The sequence below is a fragment of the Bufo gargarizans genome, chromosome 3 (assembly GCF_014858855.1).
Source record: "Bufo gargarizans isolate SCDJY-AF-19 chromosome 3, ASM1485885v1, whole genome shotgun sequence".
NCBI lineage: Eukaryota > Metazoa > Chordata > Amphibia > Anura > Bufonidae > Bufo > Bufo gargarizans.
The window spans coordinates 22291799-22313189 of NC_058082.1; the positions used below are offsets into that span (position 1 = coordinate 22291799).

The window sequence follows — 21391 nt, forward strand, 5'->3', positions numbered from 1 at the left end:
ATCCACAAGCTCAGGCGTTTTCACTGGGCCAGGGATAATTTTAAATGGAGTGTGGCAAAATGGAAGACTGTTCTGTGGTCAGACGAGTCACGATTCAAAGTTCTTTTTGGAAATCTGGGACGCCATGTCATCCGGACCAAAGAGGACAAGGACAACCCAAGTTGTTATCAACGCTCAGTTCAGAAGCCTGCATCTCTGATAGTATGGGGTTGCATGAGTGCGTGTGGCATGGGCAGCTTGCATGTCTGGAAAGGCACCATCAATGCAGAAAAATATATTCAGGTTCTAGAACAACATATGCTCCCATCCAGACGTCATCTCTTTCAGGGAAGACCCTGCATTTTTCAACAAGATAATGCCAGACCACATTCTGCATCAATCACAACATCATGGCTGCGTAGGAGAAGGATTCGGGTACTGAAATGGCCAGTCTGCAGTCCAGATCTTTCACCTATAGAGAACATTTGGCGCATCATAAAGAGAAAGGTGCAACAAAGAAGGCCCAAGACGATTGAACAGTTAGAGACCTGTATTAGACAAGAATGGGAGAGCATTCCTATTTCTAAACTTGAGAAACTGGTCTCCTCGGTCCCCAGACGTCTGTTGAGTGTTGTAAGAAGAAGGGGAGATGCCACACAGTGGTGAAAATGGCCTTGTCCCAACTTTTTGGGGATTTGTTGACACCATGAAATTCTGATTCAACATATTTTTCCCTTAAAATGGTACATTTTCTCAGTTTAAACTTTTGCTCCGTGATTTATGTTCTATTCTGAATAAAATATTAGAAGTTGGCACCTCCACCTCATTGCATTCAGTTTTTATTCACGATTTGTATAGTGTTCCAACTTTTTTGGAATCCGGTTTGTATTTCTGACCAAATGCTGACCGGGTGAAGGCGGATGCTCCACAGACAGGATCAATTTTTTGTGGGTTATAGTTCTGATGGATCAGAGGAAGGACAAAATAATCAGTGACATCGACACAAACTTACTGCTGACACCCTCTCCACTCTGTCGGGGGGCTCTACTTGTATAAGCGTTTAATAGAACAGGTTCTGTAGACATCTATGTGGAATCAGCTGACAAGGGTGTAAAAGGAATGTGCTTCTTCTTGGCGCTAACATCGACCTGTAAGGCTGAGTTGATACTTGAGTTATTTGGTCAGTTTTGGCCCCGTAACTGCCCAAATAAGTGAAGTGTGCAGTGATTCTAAAAGCGACGTCTGTCATCTGCGTGTCATACGGATTCACAGTATTTCACTACTAAAGCAGACTCCCTATGCGTGTTACTGCAAGGCACAGTGCTTTACACCCCCTATAAAGACTCTCTGCAGCCTGAAAATAGCCCTTTTTTAACGTAATTCGCTGCAAATAAATTCGGATCGAAACAAGTTTTTTCAAAAAATTCGGTGAACCGGCCAAATCTAATTTTGGAAAAATTCGCTCATCTCTCGTTGCCAGGCCTAAATTAATCAGCTGATTGCCAGCAGGGCCTCGTTTCCAGAGAAATGGCCATTAAACAGTACGCCAGGATGTACTGTCTAGTGCAATGGCTCATGAGAAGCTATGTGATATATTCCTAAGGTTTTGCACTCATTTCTAATGTCTTTACACTGTCCAATATCATCTGTCTAGGCTGTAAGCTAAATCATGGGTTAATCCTGCTTTTGGGATGCTGTTTACCAGAAGTTACTGTAGGTGGGCTTTAAACCCTTGGGCTTGGCTATCTATCCTGTATGTTCATTAGTTCTGTTGAGACAAGGTAGCTGAAGGAGCAACTTTCAACCCTGTCAGCCAACGTCAGTCACGTTTAAACACAGAGAAATCCATGGAACGCCTGAGAATGTAGGTGAAGATTAATAAGTCTTTAGTCTCTGAGGGTAACTCACGTTTACAGCCGATAGACCTCCCAGCCCTGGTTATGGTATTTTTGGTTTCTGGCTGTCTTTTCATTGCTGCTCTTGGAGTCTGTACCTTGTAGTTAAGAATTGCAAACATTGCAGAAGAAATTGGATTTGTGTGCACCTCTCGACTGGAATGGTATGTAAGGAAGTATATACCAGAGGGAACTCTAGGTAACCCATGATTCAGCCAGAACTTTTTGGAACTGCTAAGATTTTTGCCTATATTTTGTGTGGAAGTTTTATTAATCTACTACTAAAATTAAGACTGTCAGTTAACCAAGTTCAACTCTGTTCTGGTCTCCTGCCTGTCAATCTGCACCTCACCATCAAGGACATTCCAGCTTTCATCAGCCGGGAGATTCCACAAAGAGTTCTATTATCCTGTAGACCCCCTCATCACTGTGTCAGCCCTGGTAGTGAGGGTGGAGGACCTGTGACACTACTACCACTCCCATCCTACATCCCTCTGATCCTGAGCAGCTCTAAGAGATTGGCACGAGAGGACTAGACAATCACTGTACCTTCATAGAGGAGCTCGAGGAAGAACTATGTAAATTACCAAAAGGACTGAGTATAGGTCTGAATTAAATTTGGGGTTTCTGAGTCAGGGTTGTGAATAAGACCCCATGCAGAATGATCGTATTTTTGGTCCGCACCTGATCTGCATTTTTTTGGGATCAGATAAGGATCCTTTCATTTCAATGGGGCCACAAAAAATGAGGACAGCACACTGTGTGCTGTCTGCATCTGTATGTCCATGTTGCTTTCCCGCAAAAAATAAAAAAAAATATATTTATATATAACTTGTCCTATTCTTATCCGTTTTCCAGAAAAGAATAGGCATTTTTAACATAGATGGGATATGCAGAACAGGAAATTGCAGAATGGATATGCCTGGCGATTTGCAGACCCCAAAAAAGATATGTTCGTGTGCATGGTACCTTAATCACAGAAAATCCCTTTGATTGGACAATTATCATGAGGATCAGCTGATAACCATGGCTCCAGCTCCCGTGGGATGATGCAGCTGGCAGCTCTTCTTCCCCTGCAGTGGCTGATGAAAGTGAAGTACAGCATTGTATGGTAGCCATTTTGATGGATGGCTGCCCGCAGCTCTCCGCTTTAGCTCAAACAATGAGACAGCCCTATTAACTTGGATGACTGAGTATAGGGTATGAACTAATTTTGGGGTCCAGTTTGGAGCCTAAATTGAGTATTTTCATTCTATACTGTACTACTATACATCATAATTTTCGAAAATGTTAATTTGGGGAAAGGGTCACTTATCTAACACAAGATACAGGTGCAAAACTGCAAAAACACAGCAGAGAAATATGGAAAATACCAGATGATTCAGTTGTTTGGATGGACCTATAAATCAGTCCTATGTAATCACTGGTTATTGGCATAAAAAGACTGCGCTATTATTTGTCCCCACTTCTCCCAAGTCCTTCCTCAGATTATTTTCATCATCCATTATCAAAGAACACGAGAATTCGGCTCGCTCATTTGGAAGAGATTTATGCATCGCAGCTTAGGAAACCCAAGGGCAAAATAATCCTGAAAATATATTTAGTGACAATGAGCTACCTGCCGATCTGGCCATTAATATTCACTTCTAACACGCACACAAAAAAATGAATCAATGAATAAATATATAAAAACACAACACTTTAAAATGGTCACTACTCAGATATACACAGCGCAATAACTGAATATATGTGCAAAATAAAAAACGTACAGTGGTATCAGCATAATGCCTTCAAGGTCAAGAGCGTGATTCCAGATCGATTATCACAGTTCCTGATTGAGATCTACTTCCCTTTATAATCTGAATTTCCAGGTTTTATCATTATGTAAAATTGTTCTGACGCCGCACTGCCAGATTTTATTCTGAAATGGAGTAAAAAATAAATAAAAATTGATGCTATGTCCAAGGGGTCAATAAATGGAGGAACATGATTTTTGAATTTGAGAAGTAGGCCTTAAAGTGGTTTTGCAGGAGTTTAATATTCATGACTAAAGATGAGAGAAGTTCTTAATAATTAATTTCAGCTGCTTCTCCGAATTTTACCCCCAAAAATTTGTTTTGTGACGAATTACTTCATTTTGTAAGTACCGGGTGCAATGACAGGGAACGGTGATTGTGCCCCACCACTCCCCTCATCATTAAACCCCTTAGATGCTGCGTTCATCTATGACCGGAACGTCTTACATCAATATTAAAGCATTTTAGGGGTTGCTCATAATTTTTTTTAAATAAAAATAATATATAAATAAATAAATCTTACCTCATCCATATGAGCGGGAAGAGACTGCCGTGGCCATCATGCTTGAAGATCCAGAGCGAAATCTCATGTGGCTTGTGATGACATCATCACGCATAAGATTTCACATAGGATCTTCAAGCAAGATGGCCGTGGTGGCCTCTTTGCCCTGAAATGGATGAGGTAAGTATGGTTTTTATTTTTTTTACCGGCATTTCAGGGAAAATCGATTCGTTACCACGAAGCACTAGGAAATTTGGCTTCTCTGCGGATCAAATTTTTCCTGACATTTGGATCAAAGTCCACGTTGTGAACTTCGATTCTCGCAACACTATTCATGAGCTATCCTCAGGATAGGTCATCAGTATCTGATCGGTGGGGACTCGACACCCGGCACCCCCGCCGATCAGCTGTTTGAAGCGGTTGTGGCTCACTGGTGAGTGCTACCGTCTCTTCTCAGCTTTCCAAACACAGCGCCATACATTATACAGTGGCCGTGCTTAGTATTGCAGCCCAGGCCCATTGATTTGAATGTGACTGAAATGTACCTAGGCCATGTGACAAATGAACAGGAAGTCACTGGCCTGGGAAGAGGTCATGGTGCTCACTGGAGTACCACAGCCCTTCATACAGCTCATCGACAGGGGTACCGATATTTGGACCCCCACTGCTCGGTTATTAATAACCTATCCTGAGGATAGTTCATCCATGTATAAATGAGAAGCTTCTGCCAGAGGTATTGTCACAGCTGTCATGGTCTGGTGGTAGTGGACGTGACACTTTTGCCGTGCATGCTTGTTGCTGGTGGCAATCTGTTGTTAGCATGATTTTATATTTCCCCTTTAGGGCTGGTGTTCCTTCCCATTTTGGTTTGTTTAGGGTTAAAGGTGTGTGCAAGGTGGAGCTGGGTGTGGCCTCATGGCTCTTCTTATACTGAAGTTGTGAGCTTAGTTGTATATCTGCCTTTGTAGGAGAAGGAGCTTTGCTCCTCTCTGGATGTGTCACCTGTCCGTGAGGGCCTCCTTGTGGAACATCAAGTTCTTTAGCGATGTCTCCCTATGTTCTCCTCCTTGTTACCTTCCTTACCTGTTGTTAAGTTTGGTGTGGGTTTGTTTTGGGGATTTGTTGTTATGTCTAGTTTGGTGTTCTATGTCTGGTATGTTTGGTGTATTGCCCAGCATGGTTGCTAGACATCCCCTTGTTTGTCTGTACCGCTGGTGAGGGGGTCCCAGGGGTTCCTCGTAGGGGGAACCACAAGTCAGCAAGCAGTAGTTGTTCCACCCAGTCATTGTGGCAGGTAAGTGTTTCTCATTTTGCGCTGGGCTCTTACCTGCTGCTATGTGTTTTTGCTTGCTGTCTGCTCCTTCCTAGTTGCTAGGCCTTTGTGAAACTCCGTTTTATCCGTGTCGTGGATGAACCGGTCGTCTCTTATTCCTGACTCCTATTTCAGGGATCGTTAGGGTCAGAAGGTCCCAGGTTCCAGAGTATTAGCCATCCTACCATCGAGGCCGGCTCATACAGTTAGGAGGTCAGGGAGGGTGGCGTTAGGAGGTGACCTGCTCCCCTTATCCCGATACAGTGGGGCGTGTCCCAGACCACCCAGACTCTCTGTAGGCACTGAGGTAGTCACAGATCACATGTCGCTGAGATCCTGGCACAATAAACGGCAGGTATACAGTTTGTAATCGTCCTCATCAGGTGCTGGAGTATTACATTAGGTTACATTTTAACTCCTGACTGGACCGCTGGACTGGACTCCTGATTTAGCCTGCACTTCCCCTTTAACCAGGGTCAATTATGTTGCAGATAAAAGAACAGATGACGGGCGCAGGGTTCAGCGGTATAAATATTTCTCCTTTTGTAATAACAAGTAAAATCTAATAAGTGTTTAAATTGCCATTACAAGGTTGTCAGCACAAAATTAGTACATGATGGGTCTAGAGATATGTGTTGTTCGGAATTTACCAAAGTGTGAAATCAACATTAGACAAAAGGTTGAGATGGAGAACAATGCTGGCAGAGACAATTTTCTCCTGATTTACAGAACATATTAAATAAATGAAAAACAACTTATTTAAAAGTCTCCTCTGAATAGATTACGGCTCGTTCGGGAGACAAATTGTGACCCAATTCTGGAGTGTAAAGCGGCATTGTGCAGGATTCACGGAAGCTCGTCGTCTACCCTGGTATCACAGCCTCTAAGCACAAGTGGGGGTCATATATCAAACGGGTGTAAATTAGAACTGGCTTAGTTGCCCATAGCAACCCATCAGATTTCACCTTTCATTTTTTACAGGTCCTTGAAAGGTGGAATCTGATTGGTTGCTATGGGCAACTAAATTAGTTCTACTTTACACCAGTTTGATAAATGACCCTCAAAGTGTTGGTCAAAGCTAGGGCTGCCACCCGGCTGGTATCTCACCGGCAAGGCCAGTAATTTAGTGGCCCTGCCGGTGCTGGTAATTTGTTTTCTACCGGCAATGTTAATTGCTGCATTTTCATGTGCGGACTGCTACTAATGAGCGCTTCCATTGTGGAGCGCTCATTAGTGCAGCCATTATTTTTCCTGGGGGGGCACAAATGGGGGTATTATTTCTTCCTGGGGGGCACTAATAGGGGCATTATTCTTCCTGGGGTGCACTATTGGGTCCATTACTCTTATTGGGGGGCAGTAATGGGGGCATTCATTCTGGGGGGCACTAATGTGGACAGTATTAATTCTGGGGGGCACTAATGGAGGCATTACTATTATTGGGGGCACTAATGGGGGCATTATTAATTCTGGGGGCACTAATTGGGGCATTAATATTATTGGGAGCCACTGTCACGACTGTAAGTGAGCAACAAGAGCCTACACAGTGAATAGCAACTGACCGGACCCAAACTAGGGAGGATAAAGGGTGACCCCTGTCAGACCCTAAAAGCTCTCCCTAAGCTGCTAAGCACATGTCCAGATCCAGATGGTGGATCGAGACATGCCCGCATACCTAAGGCTGATGACCACTGAAACCCCTACAATAGTGGAAGGGGCACGGCCACCGGTGCACTGCTCAGTATATGGACGGAACCGGGGTCGCCTCGGATCCAGTCAGCAAACAAACAGAAACACACAATGTCTGAACACTTAACTGAAGGAGCTGCAGCGAAAACAGATCCAAAGTCAGCAGACAATATCCGAAGTACTTGCTTCCGCAGAACACAGATCCAGGGAAAAGATATCACACAGGTGAAGATACTCAAGCGAGAGATACAGCTCAAATGAAAAGTATAATCCGCACCTCTACAAAGGAGGAGGGGTGATTTAAAGGCAGCGAAATCAAACACAGGAGGGACAGCTGGGAGGAAGGAAACAGAAAGTAAAGACCTCATCACAGGGGCGGAGAAACAGGGCAGAGGGAACTCCTCCAAGCTCTAGTAGTGACATCATCACAGGGGTGGAGAAACAGAGCTGTGAGAACGTCTCAAAGCTCTGGTAGTGACAGCCACAGTATCATAGCGATTTAACACCCTTGTCCCCACAACCACACTCCCTTTTGGGTGTGGCTTAACATGGCTGGTATTGTTTGTTGGGAAAGGTGGCAACCCTATTCAAAGCAAGTATAAATATGTCCTCAATATAAAGGACATGCAGTAAATAAACAAACACAGCGGACTGGACGCTGGGACCAGTAGTGTGTAACAGGATGGACCTAGTACGTTCCACTGCGTCACTATACAGTAGCTTTGTTTCTCAAATTGTATCCCCCTTTGATGTATTCTGCAAGGGATGCAACTTATGGTTGCCTAGCAGCCACCTGACTTCCTGTCTGGGTGACCTCCATATCGTAGCATGCACTAAAGTAAACTGAAGAAGGTAGCAGCCCATGCTGTCTTGTTTCAGGGCACCACTATGAGCCATATAGAAAAGCAGCAACGAAGTTCTAGTTCTTAGAGGAAATTTGTCACCAAAGATTTTATCTGCCAGTTAAAACCAGATTTTTGGATTCTATTTCCTGAAAATAATTATGGGGTTGGCCACCTTGCCTGAGCTGTTCTTAACAGCATTAAGAAGCTTGCTTTACGGCAGCCCCATGGTCCGTGAGGGGACCTCAGTGACTTCTATTGGAGTGTTTTCTAGGCATGCTCTGTGATCTGTGCAGAGGTCATTGTACAAGGAAAGAATAGATAAGCATCACCTATTGTAAGTGGTGGATCCTGTCTTATCTGTACACAGAGGTAATATCATTACAGGTAGGATTAGAATGACAGATAAGCAGATAACTGCAGTAAACCGATCTGTACAGACCAAGAAGTAGCACCTAATATGATGCTTAGTGGCCAGTGCGAAAACTGGTGGATTTTATGGTTTTTGTTTAAATATAGATAGTGACATGGAAAATTAAAAATAACAATAAAAAATTATTTAAAAATATGTTAAACATAAAAGCATGATTTAAACAATTTGTTATTTTCTGATGCCACATTCCCTTTAAGTAAAAAGGAAGAAAAAAAATAAAATTAAAAATAGAAGTGAACTTAGATTGTGAGCTCAAATCACACACAACCAGGTTCAAGTGATCAAGGCCAAATATGTAAGCGGTAATAATATTAGAAACTATTATCACATCAATCACCGCAATTAAAACATAACGTTTATTAATATATTATAGTAAAAATAAAGCCCAAAAATGTATAAAATGAGACAAAGACACACCAAACATGCAATCAATGCGACCTCAAATTGCCTCCAAAACAATACAACCAATAGGCAAGGCAAGGAGGGATGATAGTGTAGAGACATAGGGGTACTGGGATGCTGCTTCTCTGTAAACCTAAAAACTCACTCCAATGGGACTCCCTCTCTAAGCTTCCCCTTACTGTCTCTTAATAAGGCAACAGTGACTGCCCAGCTTCGTCAAGAGCAAAAGGAAACAGAAAGGGAAGAAAATGGTATCCAAAAAGTGACTCGATGGTCCCAGGTGCAATTATGATATATTACCCCAACGCGTTTCTTTGGCATCCGCCAAATTATTAGGGGACCAGTTTGCAAATTGTCAAACCTTCCTATATGCGTCTAATAAAACTCCTGAAAAAACTTATATAAATATTCATAGTGGTCACATCCAATATACATCATCAGGAGTCCTTATACAGCTACTTAGCTTTCCACAGTGTTTTATGGTGGTCCAGCTGTAGTCCTGTCCTCAATCCTGCATATGGCAGCATCCATAGTCGTCCTGCTTTTATTACTGATTTTGTAGTGCTGCCTTTTTGCTACTTTGTGTATTGGGCAATAGTCTAGTCCCTCCGGGCGTGCGGCCTTTTTTGTTTAAGTTGGATGTAGTGCTGCCAGATTTTTGCTTTCTATCTATCGATCTATCTATCTCTCTCTCTCTCTCTCATATCTATCTATCTATCTATCTACCCATTGTTATCCTATAATATTTAGTCTTACTATCTATAACAATATCGGATTTCTGAACACATATTATTATACCACAAGCAAACAAATAGTATAAAATATGATCTAGAAAGTCTTCATAAAACTATAGAAATACCGGGGGATGGCGCGTTGCATAATTAAACTGCAACGTTTCAAATGTCACTATCTAAATTAATTTCCCTTTACATTGTCTAGCTTCCCTTAGACCGCATACCCTTTTCTGTGACTTTCTTCAGACTTCACAAAACCTTATGTGACTTTCTAGAAGGTTTGATGAATTAGCTGGTGACCTGACTTTTCAAATAGCAGCTGCAATGACACATTTCAAAACCATTCAATGGCTCTGAAAAGAGGGAAACTCTAAGTGCATTTAATAATTGATTATGGAGGAAAAGAGATCATTTAAAGTGTGGCCATTACAAATCCTAACAGCCTGTAATAAAGGCATGGTGCTACAATTCCGGCCTCATGTAGTGCATCTATACTTTTTTGAGGTGCCTTATGTCTACTAACAATTTTCAGATGTTCTACAGACATGTCGAAGGGTTTCATCTTGGGGGTCCATAACTAGCAGGAAGGAACTCCCATCTATTTCCTAGGGAGTACCTCCTTGATGTATTAAGGGGTTGGCCCATGACCAACATTTATCACCAAAGGATGGGTAATAAATCTCTGATTACTGGGATCCAACCACAGGAACTGCCATGTTAATGAGATCCCTATGTGACTGGACCGGTAGTAGGCATGTGTGTGACCACTGCTCCATTTACTGTCAATGTGACTGCTGAGTACAGAGTTCTGCCATCGCCAGAAGTCCAGTTTAAGTAAATGGAGCTGTGGACACATTCACACAGATATTGGTACCCCCCATTCGTGTAATTAGTGGAGGTCCAAACATTCAGACCAGCGGCAATCATATATTTGTGTCATCCAATCTTCAGAGCAAAAGTGAATAATATAAGGCCAACCAACACTAAGTCCTAGGAGGTCATCACCCTCCATAGAGAATAAAAGCTTAGAGAATGACAATGTCCAACTGGTGGCCCTCACACGTCTAACAAGTGTCTTCTATTTGGTCCATTATCATCACAGAGATGCAGAGTCATGGGTAACATATTTCTGGAGATGGCACATGGATCCTGGGATTTATTCTGATTGGCATCTTTGGAGTCGGGAAGGAATTTTTCATCTAATATTGGGTAATGGGCATCAGTCCCATGAATTTTATTTTTGCTTTATTCTGGGTCAACATGTGAGGATAATAGGGATCTGTTTCTTATTTTAAACTCAACAACTATGTACTGTAACTATAGATTTGTTCTTTCCTACCTTTCCTTTTGGCGCGACATGATGATCGGCTTTGAAAAATAACAAGTTCACAATACTCTGTCGGGAGATGTGTATGCTATATTTGTCTGTACATGGTTCTAATAGTAGTTCTGATGTGAACTGCATTTAGCTAGCGTGTTGAGGGCTATGTCTCATACGTGAGGTACCAACTAACTGGTTTGGCTTTGGGCTAACTCTGTTATCCTGGTCTGCTCTTTACAGCAGGAGAGCCACTGGGCTGCTACTTTTTGAGATAGTCCCCATGTCATGGGAGTCAGAGACACCGGTGCAGAGAACTGAGGGGATGGGCAATATTCATAGTCAGTAGACAGGCCAAAGTCCGGGCAAGCAGAGTTCAAGCATATCCGAGAAACAGGTCTGAGGTCATGGCAAATGGCAATGCAGAAATGCGGGAAACAGACTAAAGTCAGGGTGGGGAATTAGAGTTGGTTCAGAAGTCAGGCAGAAGTTGGGTACACAGGTAGTTAGTCAGAATATTTCACCTTAATGGTTAACTAGAGACTAGGAACCTAAAGCTGAGGTACCGTCCCAGTAGGGAAGGTGTCTTATATGCCCAGAGACTGACAGCTATAGGGTGGATAAGAATTTGGATGTGCACTAGTGGGCCTTTAAGAGGCAGAGAATGCGTGAGTGCCCTATGGGACTGACTTGGAAGGAGAGGGCAGGCCTTGGTCTGCATCAGAGGAGACAGGCTGCAGTGTGCACATTAAATGCCGGCAGCCGGACTGGCAGAAGGTGGCAGAAGAGAGTGCCCAGGTCTGGAACTCCAGTAGAGCAGGATGCAGGGACCAGAAAAGAGACAGGGCGACAGTGCCTACTCAGGAGAGTGATGCAGTAGTAAGCATGGGCCATAACACACATGTATGTGTCTAGACCCTTGACCCTAGTAGTTAATTGCTCTCAACAACCAGAATTTAAAATTCTGACAAAAGTCAGGTTGACCACCTCTGATCTAGATTGTCTGATCTTATGGCACTGCACCAACCCTGAATGCACAAGGTTAATAAAACCTGATTTTTGATGACACATACCTCTCCCCTGACAAAGTTAAAACTTTTCTAATCTGTTTTATACGTCCATTTTTTTCATTCCAATAATGCCAAACCAGCAAAGTGGTTAAAACCTGCAAATCTGAAAGGACAAAATAATCATCCATCAGCGGGCGTCTGCGCTGTACAATGTCTCTCTCAGCTTTAAAATCTCTATGAACGTCAGACCTGACATCTGAGCCATTGAATTATATGTCTGAATATTAAAAATACATGCAGCTGTGGGATTTATGTAGCGGTATGAAATACTGTATATAGGTGCCAGGGCATAAAACGTCTTGAGCCATTACCGAGATAATCTGGATGGCAATCTTGAAAGTCTCCGAGTTATTCAGGCTGACACATTGCTTCATAAGTAAACATCAATGTCACCCATAATGTCAACCAAAGTCTCCTTCATTAAAATCTCGACTCGGAAAACAGAATTGTGTCTTAACATCTACTTCTCTACTTGTCCAGGAGTAGGAAAAAATAAAGCTGATTTCGGCTACACCTGACCAGATTGTGTGCGGTACTGCAGCTCACACTCATTCACTTAAATTGTGATGAGGTGCAATACCAGACACAACCCAAGGACTGGTGAGGCGCTGTTTCTGGAAGAAATCAATGTTTTTCCTATCCTGGATAATTCCTTTACTTGCACTTATTGAAGTATATGGTAATAATGGAGACCCATTCATTCAGTGGCTTAACTAGAAGTGACTGGGCCCCACAGTAATTTTTGTTAACAGAACCCCCCTCCTCTCAGCACCCCTTTCCTCCCGTGTAACCCCCACTCCTGTGGCTAGTCAAGATCACTCTCTCAGACCAGGCCCGGCAGCCTCTTTGTCAATTTCCTACACGTATATATTGTATCTGTTGAGGGGGGCCTAACAATCAAGTCTTTCAGTCCTCCTCCTGGGTGGGCCCCTGTTGAGTTCGGGCCCTGTAGCAGCCACTTCCCCTTCTTCCACTGGTGCTGGATGTGGCTATCCACTGTCTGTCTTCACTTCAGTAGTTGATATAGCTGATCTCTTTGGAGTACCTTTTTCAGGAGCTGGAGCTCTGCAGTGTGCTTCCTCTCTACACTGTAGCTCAACAGGAACTCCCCCTCGTGGCAGGAAGCAGGACCAGACCACTCCTACCAAGAGGGGAGGTGCAGGGTGGCTAGCCCTGTTCCTTGTTAACCCTTTCCAGCCACATACCTTAACTGGTAGCAAAGGCCATAACATCAGGTAATACAACTATGTACAACTGTCGTACCCTGTGTAGGGTGAGGTCTTGCTCTAATTGCTATACTAGCTTCATTTCAAGCTGGCAGCTCAGGGGGTGTTTGCTTTCTCAGGGGGCATGTCCTGTCTTCTGCAGCTGGTGGCAGTTGAAGGATGGAACTAAGCATGTCTGTCCACCTCAGTGAGGTGGTCACAGAAATTAGAAAAAGTTAAACAACAGGTGGCGCCATATAGGTAGATTCCATTGAATGACTCAAAGACTATACAAAATGATTAATTAGATGCAATTACAAAAGTATTCAGATCCAGGCGCTGGTTTGAAAACTGTAGAATATTATTTGTGGGACAGCCTCTTTAAGGATTTAAATTTGATACAATAGTATGCCATACATGTATTATGACGATAGCTGAGGTGTTAGCTCTGGTTCCTTGCCACACTGGGGCCCTGGGTTTAAATCTGACCAAGGAATCAAACCAACATCTGCATGGAGTTTGTGTGGGTTTCGTATCACAATCCAATGGCATACTGATAGGAAACTTGCATTGTGAGCTCCAGTGGGGACAGCAAGCAATAATAATGTCTGTAAAGGGTTGAGGAACATGTCAGTGCTATATAAATCAGTATATATATTTTTTGATTCCCTTGACAGACAGACCCACCGTTTGGCCACACATAGGCTTATATAGTATAGACATCTTGTGACACAGTATCGCAAAGCCTTTTTTTTTAAGCTGGTCATCTTGGCATATGTTTAGCAAGGAACACAAGTAAGAAAGTACACATTTGTATGTCGAAAAAGTTGTCATCTACCCAAAGGGGAGCATTTATAAACTTTGCTTTCTGAGATTTTTTTTATTAAAAGTTATTTTTTAGTACTGACAACCTTTTTTTTGAATATGGTAATCACAAAGTTATCCAACACTTTATGTAGAAATAACTGCAGAAAATCACAACATTGAAAAATGTCCAATTTTGAAGAGTGCATTATGTAAATTACCTTCAACCACGAAGGAATACCTAAGAGCAATAGTCAGGTAGGTAGAAACAGCTCGTTCCCGGCTGCTCATACCCTATTAATTATAGAAGTAAACTTGACAGTTTCTAACCTCTTGTTCTGCCTTACAGCTCTGTCACCTTTCATCCAGGAGATGGTTGGTTTTGGAGAGGCTTGCGGTTTACATTCCATAACGACTTCCTTGCCCTTGGTGATGATTATTGTTTTTTGCCGCTGGTTAAGCTCGAACGAGGGAGCGGATGCTGTAAAAGGGAATGCATATGAAAATAACAATCACAGGTCTGAATCACAATGAAATTCCCCACTGTTAGTGTGCATGGGCTTATTGCGCCTATTTACAATGTTTATGCAAAGACACCTCTCTCCTTTTAGGCTCCTTCAAAGCCGAACACAAAGCAATCTTTAGGCGTTTTGTAGCGAGATCAGCATTCAAAGGCAGAGGTTATTTGTAAAGCAAAATTATCTCTGTACATAGACTTCCTAGGGAGGATGTTCCAAACACCGGAGCACTTTGTACTATTGACCCTTATCGGGCTGCATTGATAATGATGCTTTATGTCATCATATTGAAATAATATTAAGTGCGCACATGGATTTGTTTTCTAAATGGTAACATACTGGTTTCATACAGGGACGGACTGGCTCACCAGAGTTCCAGAGGATCGTCTCTGAAGCCATAGTGGGCCCCGAAGGTCTAGAAGTAAAATCCCAATAGGAGATCCTTTTGGATCTAGGGACTATTTTTTTTTAATTCAAAACGTATTAGACCTTACTGATGATATAGAGATGGGGCCCAGAGAATAATTTCCACTGGTGGGCCCAAGGAACCCAGGTTTGACACTGGTTTCATAATATAACTATAAAGGTTTTGGAACCTTTCACATGCTAAAATTCTGGTTGCCTACAATCATCAATAACCAACTTTCACTAAGCTCCCCCTAGTGGTGGTAGCAGGCAACCAGAATGTTATCATTTAAAGGGCCTCTGTCATTTGAGACATGTGCGCTTAACAGTCTTGGTCCATTGATATTTTTAAATATGCAAATGAGACTCTAGGATCAATGAAGGTGGTGCTGTTGCTCCTTATTGCTCCCAGAGCCTCTGCTCACTGCCGTTCATGCCACGCTCCAACCTCTGACTTACAGGGCCATGCAGTGAAGATGTTTTCATGCCTGACCCTGATGTCTCGTAGGGGCTTGTTCAGCGCACGTGCTGTATAGGGATGGTGGACTCCCCTGCAGAGACTGTTTGCTGGTGTAAGAGGGGTACCTAGAGGTGGTATGCCCCAAATTAGGGGTTGTCCAGGAATGAAATATCCTCAGGATAGGTCATCAATATATATTAGTAATTAGCTGCATGATTAGCTGTTGGAAATCGGAAGCACATGGAGGTACAGTAGAGAACCCACGCTCCTCTACAGGGAGTCATCTGTACAAAACAGAGCTCCCAAAAAGGCAGTACAGCATGTATTTCTATGTGTCCGGACATGGCCATTAATTTTTATTGAATGCCTTTTAGTTTATTTATGCTTTACTTTACAAAAGAAGAACAATAATAAGTGTGAAAAAAAATCTATGCAAACTACAAATAGGGAGATGTGACATTTAGAATGAAGGCAGCCATGATATTTCCTTACTGTCACACTTGATATATCAGAGAAATGAGGGTCGGGGGACGGTGGATGACATTACAGTTTTTTTTGTTTTACGATATTCACAATTCAGTCATCCAAACGAGTGACTCAAAATGAGTAGAACATAAAGAGGAGCGAATCCATTCTATAATTCGAAGGTAAACTTTTCAAAACATTCTGATTCTAAAGAACTTGAATTTTTGTTTTATTCAATTTCGATAAATCGGGGAAAGAGAAAGGAGTAGGGGGAGGGGAAGACAGAGAGAGACTTTGCCAGGCATTTTACGATTTGTCAGACTCAAATCAATCGGACCAGAAGCGAATATTACGAAATTTGTTCATCACTTGTAAACATCATTAAATTTAAAAAGTTAGAAAAAGTTTGTAAAGTGTGCTTCCATGTATTAAACAACTTTCTGTAAATGAATAGTGCAGGTGAATATAAGAAACGTTGTAATATATCTTGTTAAGCATGCTTCTGTCTGTTGTTAGCAGACTGCTTTGCTCTTTCCTGCATTTAACATTGATGTCTATAGAGCGAGGAGGGGAGGAGGAGGCCACCGGATGAGAGACTCACAAACTGCAGTGTCTTAGCTCTGCTACAGAATTTAAAAACATTTGAACCCCTACAGTGCCCTCAGTATGTTTTATGTTTAGGGGAAAAGCAATTGGAGGCATCTGATTGGCTGACATCACACAACACAGATTAGGATGCACCTGCCCAGGCACTCACTTCACCCATGAAGAGAGGAAATGAAAACTTACAACAGAAGGAAGGACAAATACCCAAACTATGCAGGAAACGCACAATATTTCTGGCTACATGACATATAATATTCCTCTGCAGCTGTTTATAAGTGAGCACTTACTTACCTAGAACTTTCAGCTCAGCACTTCCATAGACGATTCCATAGATATTTTCAGCCAGACATTGGTACATCCCTGCGTCGGATTGATTCACATTATGAATTGTCAACATCCCATTCACCATCTCAACTCTGTTCTGTAATACACAGTACAATCCATACATGAGGAGGCTGGTGGTTCGTTAACACTGTCTGTAATAACTCACCAATACAGTATTGTATTAGATTTTTATTTATTTGTTTTATAGTGAACTATTTGATTATACTACATATATAACCTTTTAGGTATATGGTGTACAACGAGAACTAGCAGAGGTGAACATGTTGCCTATGTAGCAAGATGTCATTCCTCATGACATCTCGAAGAGGTTTTCAAATTGGACAATTCCCGGTTTGTTAAAAGGGTCTCAGAGGAAAAGGTCTCCAAGTGCCCCATGTCTCATCCCCCCCATTGTCACCCTTAGCGATCTGCTGTAATTTGTAGGAAATTTTGGCAATAAGAGTTCACTTTCCCTGTAGAACCATCTTAGGGATAATGTCTGTGCAATGCAGGATAAGTCAGGTTCTCCAGACCAAGAGACATGCTTTAAAACTGCTCCTTACACTGGTAGAAGAGCTAACCTAAAATTCCTTAGTATGGTAGACAAGTAGATATTGGTTCACAAGGACATTTGTGGTAGAAGAGCTGCACATTACAGGGATGAATGTAAAAAATATTAGTGTAGAGTGACATGACTAGAGTTTCTGATATGCACATGTGATATTCTTACTGTATATCAAGCTTAAAACACTATGGATAGATAAATAGATAGATATGAGATAGATACATGGATAGATAATCCAACAAATACAAAAATTCCACGGCACATCCAGGGCGTAAAATTCTAATGTAGGCTTTATTCACCAGACAGCGACGTTTCGGACCACTTGCTGGGACCTTTCTCAAGCAGTCACTGCTTGAGAAAGGTCCCAGCAAGTGGACCGAAACTTCGCTGTCTGGTGAATAAAGCCTACGTTTGAATTTTACGCCCTGGATGTGCCGTGGAATTTTTGTATTTGTTGGATTATCTTGGGGGTAGATCGTCCCCACAGCCGCTGGCACTCTATATGCACAGGTGGGATTGCGGTGCTGCCCAGACTTAGTTTTTTGCTACATAGATAGATATGAGATAGATACATAGATAGATCACATTTCTGTTTGTAATATTTGTTAACATTTGTCACTGGGTAAAAAACAGTTAAAAGGGTTTTTCTTTTTTACTTTCTTTTTTCTATTTCCAGTACAGCTCTGTACAACTCACGGCTACAATATGACCACTTGTATGCCGTCTAAATGACAAATTCAGCTCTGTGGCATGTTTTAGCTTATTGTGCAAGTAAGCATCAAAGAGAAAGCTTAGACTTCCCATGTAGCTGGTGGAGAAGGGGACCCAAATTAGCATTGGCTGCATATTCCCTGTAACAGGATTATGGGTTTAAAGGTGTTCTCTGGGAATGAAGAAAATGAAAATACTTAAATATTAGTTAATTATAAATATATTCCCAAATACCTTTCATTAGTTATAATGGCTCGTTGTGTCTGGGGAGCAATCATCCAGGGAAATAAAATGGCCGCCATCCTATTAGTACACACAAAACCTGTCCTAATCACACAGGAGGACAAGTTACTTCACAACACCGAGGTAAAGAGCTGCCTCAGCCTCCTCTCTGCTTGTCAGATATTATGATCCTGAATACAGATTATAAGATCTTCATCTGAATCTCTGTAGGAATACAATCCACGAAGAGACATGAAGTACAGAGAGGATGGACAGGACAGACAATGATGATGTGGGGCTGTGGTATTTGAGACTGCATACAAGTGCTGCTGCTCATTATCCACATCCTCCTCTATGTACCTCATGTCTTCTCATGAGCTCCCTCCCTACAGAGATTCAGCTGAAGATCTTATCATTTGTATTTAGGATCATAATCCCTGACAAGCAGAGCAGAGAGGAGGATGAGGCAGCTCTTTACCTCAGTCTTGTGAAGTAACTTGTCCTGCTGTGTGATTAGGACAGGTTTTGTGTGTATTAATAGGATGGCGGACATTTTATTTCTCCTAATGATTGCTCCCCAGAGTAACTAATGAAAGGTATTTGTGAATATATTTATAATAAAGCAATATTTAAGTATTTTCATTTTCTTCATTCCCAGAGAACTTAAACTCTATGTATGTACATCTTCAGGGGAAAGATGTTATGATAGCATTTTACTCATTTTGGGCAAAAAAACTTTTTTTCCATTGGTAATTATTAAAAGATATTTAAGATGTTTCTGAGCACAAGGGGAAAAAAAAAATCAGCATGTTTGCAGGCTGTCAGTATCTGTTTTCTTTTAATCCCATCATCTGACAGATCATGTGTAGCTCTAATCCCCTGACCTCAAACACTTTTTTAAGCCATATTCATATCAGCTTAATAAGAATTAAGCTATGATGAGTTTATGAGGTCAGGAGATCAGAGATAAGAGTTACACATGAGCCTTCAGATGATGGGATAAAAAAAACTGAAAACGAGAGCCTGCAAACAGACTGATTTTTAACCCTGTATCCCAGAAACAAATAATTTTAATAAACACCAACAGAAAAAAAATTATTTTAGCGCAAAATAAGTAAAATACGATCATTTAAAACAATATATCCTGAAGTTGTCCTTAGTCTTTAAACTCTCCCCTCATAGATAATGTCAGGGAATGGTTTAACATACTGTAATGTGTCATCAGAAAATTTCTTGTTAATTGTTAAAAAAATTTCAGATTTTTTATTTTATTTCTATTTTTCCATGTCATCTAGATTTTAAAAAATCCATAATTTTCACACTGGCAACAAGGCCTAATAATAGATCATGATTTTCCCTTCTGTATGGGTAACATTTTAGTAGCTACTATCATTATCTCTACAGGTAGAATTACAATGACAAGTAACACCTCTGTATAGATAACACAGGATCCGCCATTCACAATAGGTGATATCACAGCTTCTCTCCTCCCTCCTGACCTCAGCACAGGTCACAGAGCATGCCCAGAAAACTCTCCCATAGAAGCCAATGCTGTCCCCTCCTGACCATTGTTTATATCGCTCAGGTAGCTGTTTTAATATATTTAGGCCTAGTCACCAGAATGGAATTGCAGTGTTATATACAGTACAATTAGTTTAAATATATAAAGTGATGTGGAAAAAAACTCTAAAAATGTTTAACATAAAAACTTATTTAAACAGTAGGTAATTTTCTGATGACACATTCCCTTTAATTATGACTGAAGATTAAAAAATCCAGAAAGTCACGAAGATATATAGATATTATGCAAAGAAATTCAGTGCAACACAACAAGCACAATGTCTTCAGTCTCCCTCTGATTATAAATATCAATAGACTTATATTCAATCCTTGCAATGTAAATTTCCTTTAACTTGACATGTGCTTGACATTTACAAGAATTTTTCTGATTGCTCTTCCTTTTAAGCAGGCGATACTTTGCTGGGCCTGGAGATAAATCAGAAAACTTCAATGAGTCCCCCAGAGTATAGCTTCATCAGTCAGTGAAAGTCCATGGAGAGAAGGGCCCCGCAGTTTACGTGTACTGTACTAGTCATTCCATCTTACTGTATACATGTTCTGGACGACTCATAAATCCTGGTACTTGTAGCAGCGAGACCTGGGATCACATATGTAATACCAAGAGGGAATCTGCTGTCTGTTATATATGGGAATCTGATATACGTCTACAAATAATGTACTGTATTGCATTTAAAAATTCTATCCCTACATGGAAGATAAAAAGCTATCTATCTATCTAATATCTATCTATCTAATGTCTATCTATCTCGTATCTATCTATCTAGAGAACCTTGAAAAACTATTCATACCTCTTGAACTATTCTGCAATTTTTCACGTTCACCCACAAACTTAATAGTATTTTTGGGAGATTTTATGTGATAGACCAACACAAAGTTGCAAGTATGTGTGAAGTAAGAAAAGAAAATGATACATGGTTTTCAACATGTTTAATAAATAAAAATCTGGAAAGTGTGGCGTGCATTTGTATTCAGTCCCCCTGTACTCTGGTACCCCTAAGTAATATTCAGTGTGAGCAATTGTCTTAAGAAGTCACCTGATTAGTTGAAAGACTCCACCTGTGTGTGATTTATTCTCAGTATAACTACAGCTGTTATGTGAAGGCCTCAGAGGTTTGTTAGTGAACATTAGTGATCAAACAGCATCCTGAAAACCAAAGAACACACCAGACAGGTCAGGGATAAAGTTGTGGAGAAGTATAAAGCAGGGTTCGGTTTTAAATAAAATATCCTAAGCTCTGAACATCTCACTGATCACTGTTCAATCCATCATCCGAAAACCTAAGGAGTATGGCACAACTGCAAACCTACCAAGAAACAGCCGTCCTTGGTGTATACATAGGATGGTCCTGCTAGAAAACAGCCGGTTTGGCCAACTTTGTATGTGTGTGGCCACCTTAACAGAAAACAAACTGAGTGTGAACCTGCAGCAATATTGGCATCTACTGCTTCTTTACTTCTTGTTAGTCTATTAGGGGATAGTCCAGGATAAAAAAAAAAATATTGATGGGTGGGACGGTGCTTGAGTAAAAAACAAATAAACACCCACCTGCTGTGGC

General features: G+C 41.4%; 1 protein-coding gene across 1 annotated transcript in view; it reads right to left on the reverse strand.

Annotated features, from left to right (window-relative positions):
- CNTN5 (contactin 5) overlaps positions 1 to 21391 on the reverse strand; it is a 579181-nt gene that overhangs the window by 320268 nt on the left and 237522 nt on the right. The window contains exons 11-12 of the mRNA XM_044285392.1: positions 16724 to 16853; positions 14309 to 14459 (exon numbers count right to left, since the gene is read on the reverse strand). Coding sequence (XP_044141327.1) covers positions 14309 to 14459; positions 16724 to 16853 — 281 coding nt within the window. The remainder of the gene's footprint in view (positions 1 to 14308; positions 14460 to 16723; positions 16854 to 21391) is intronic.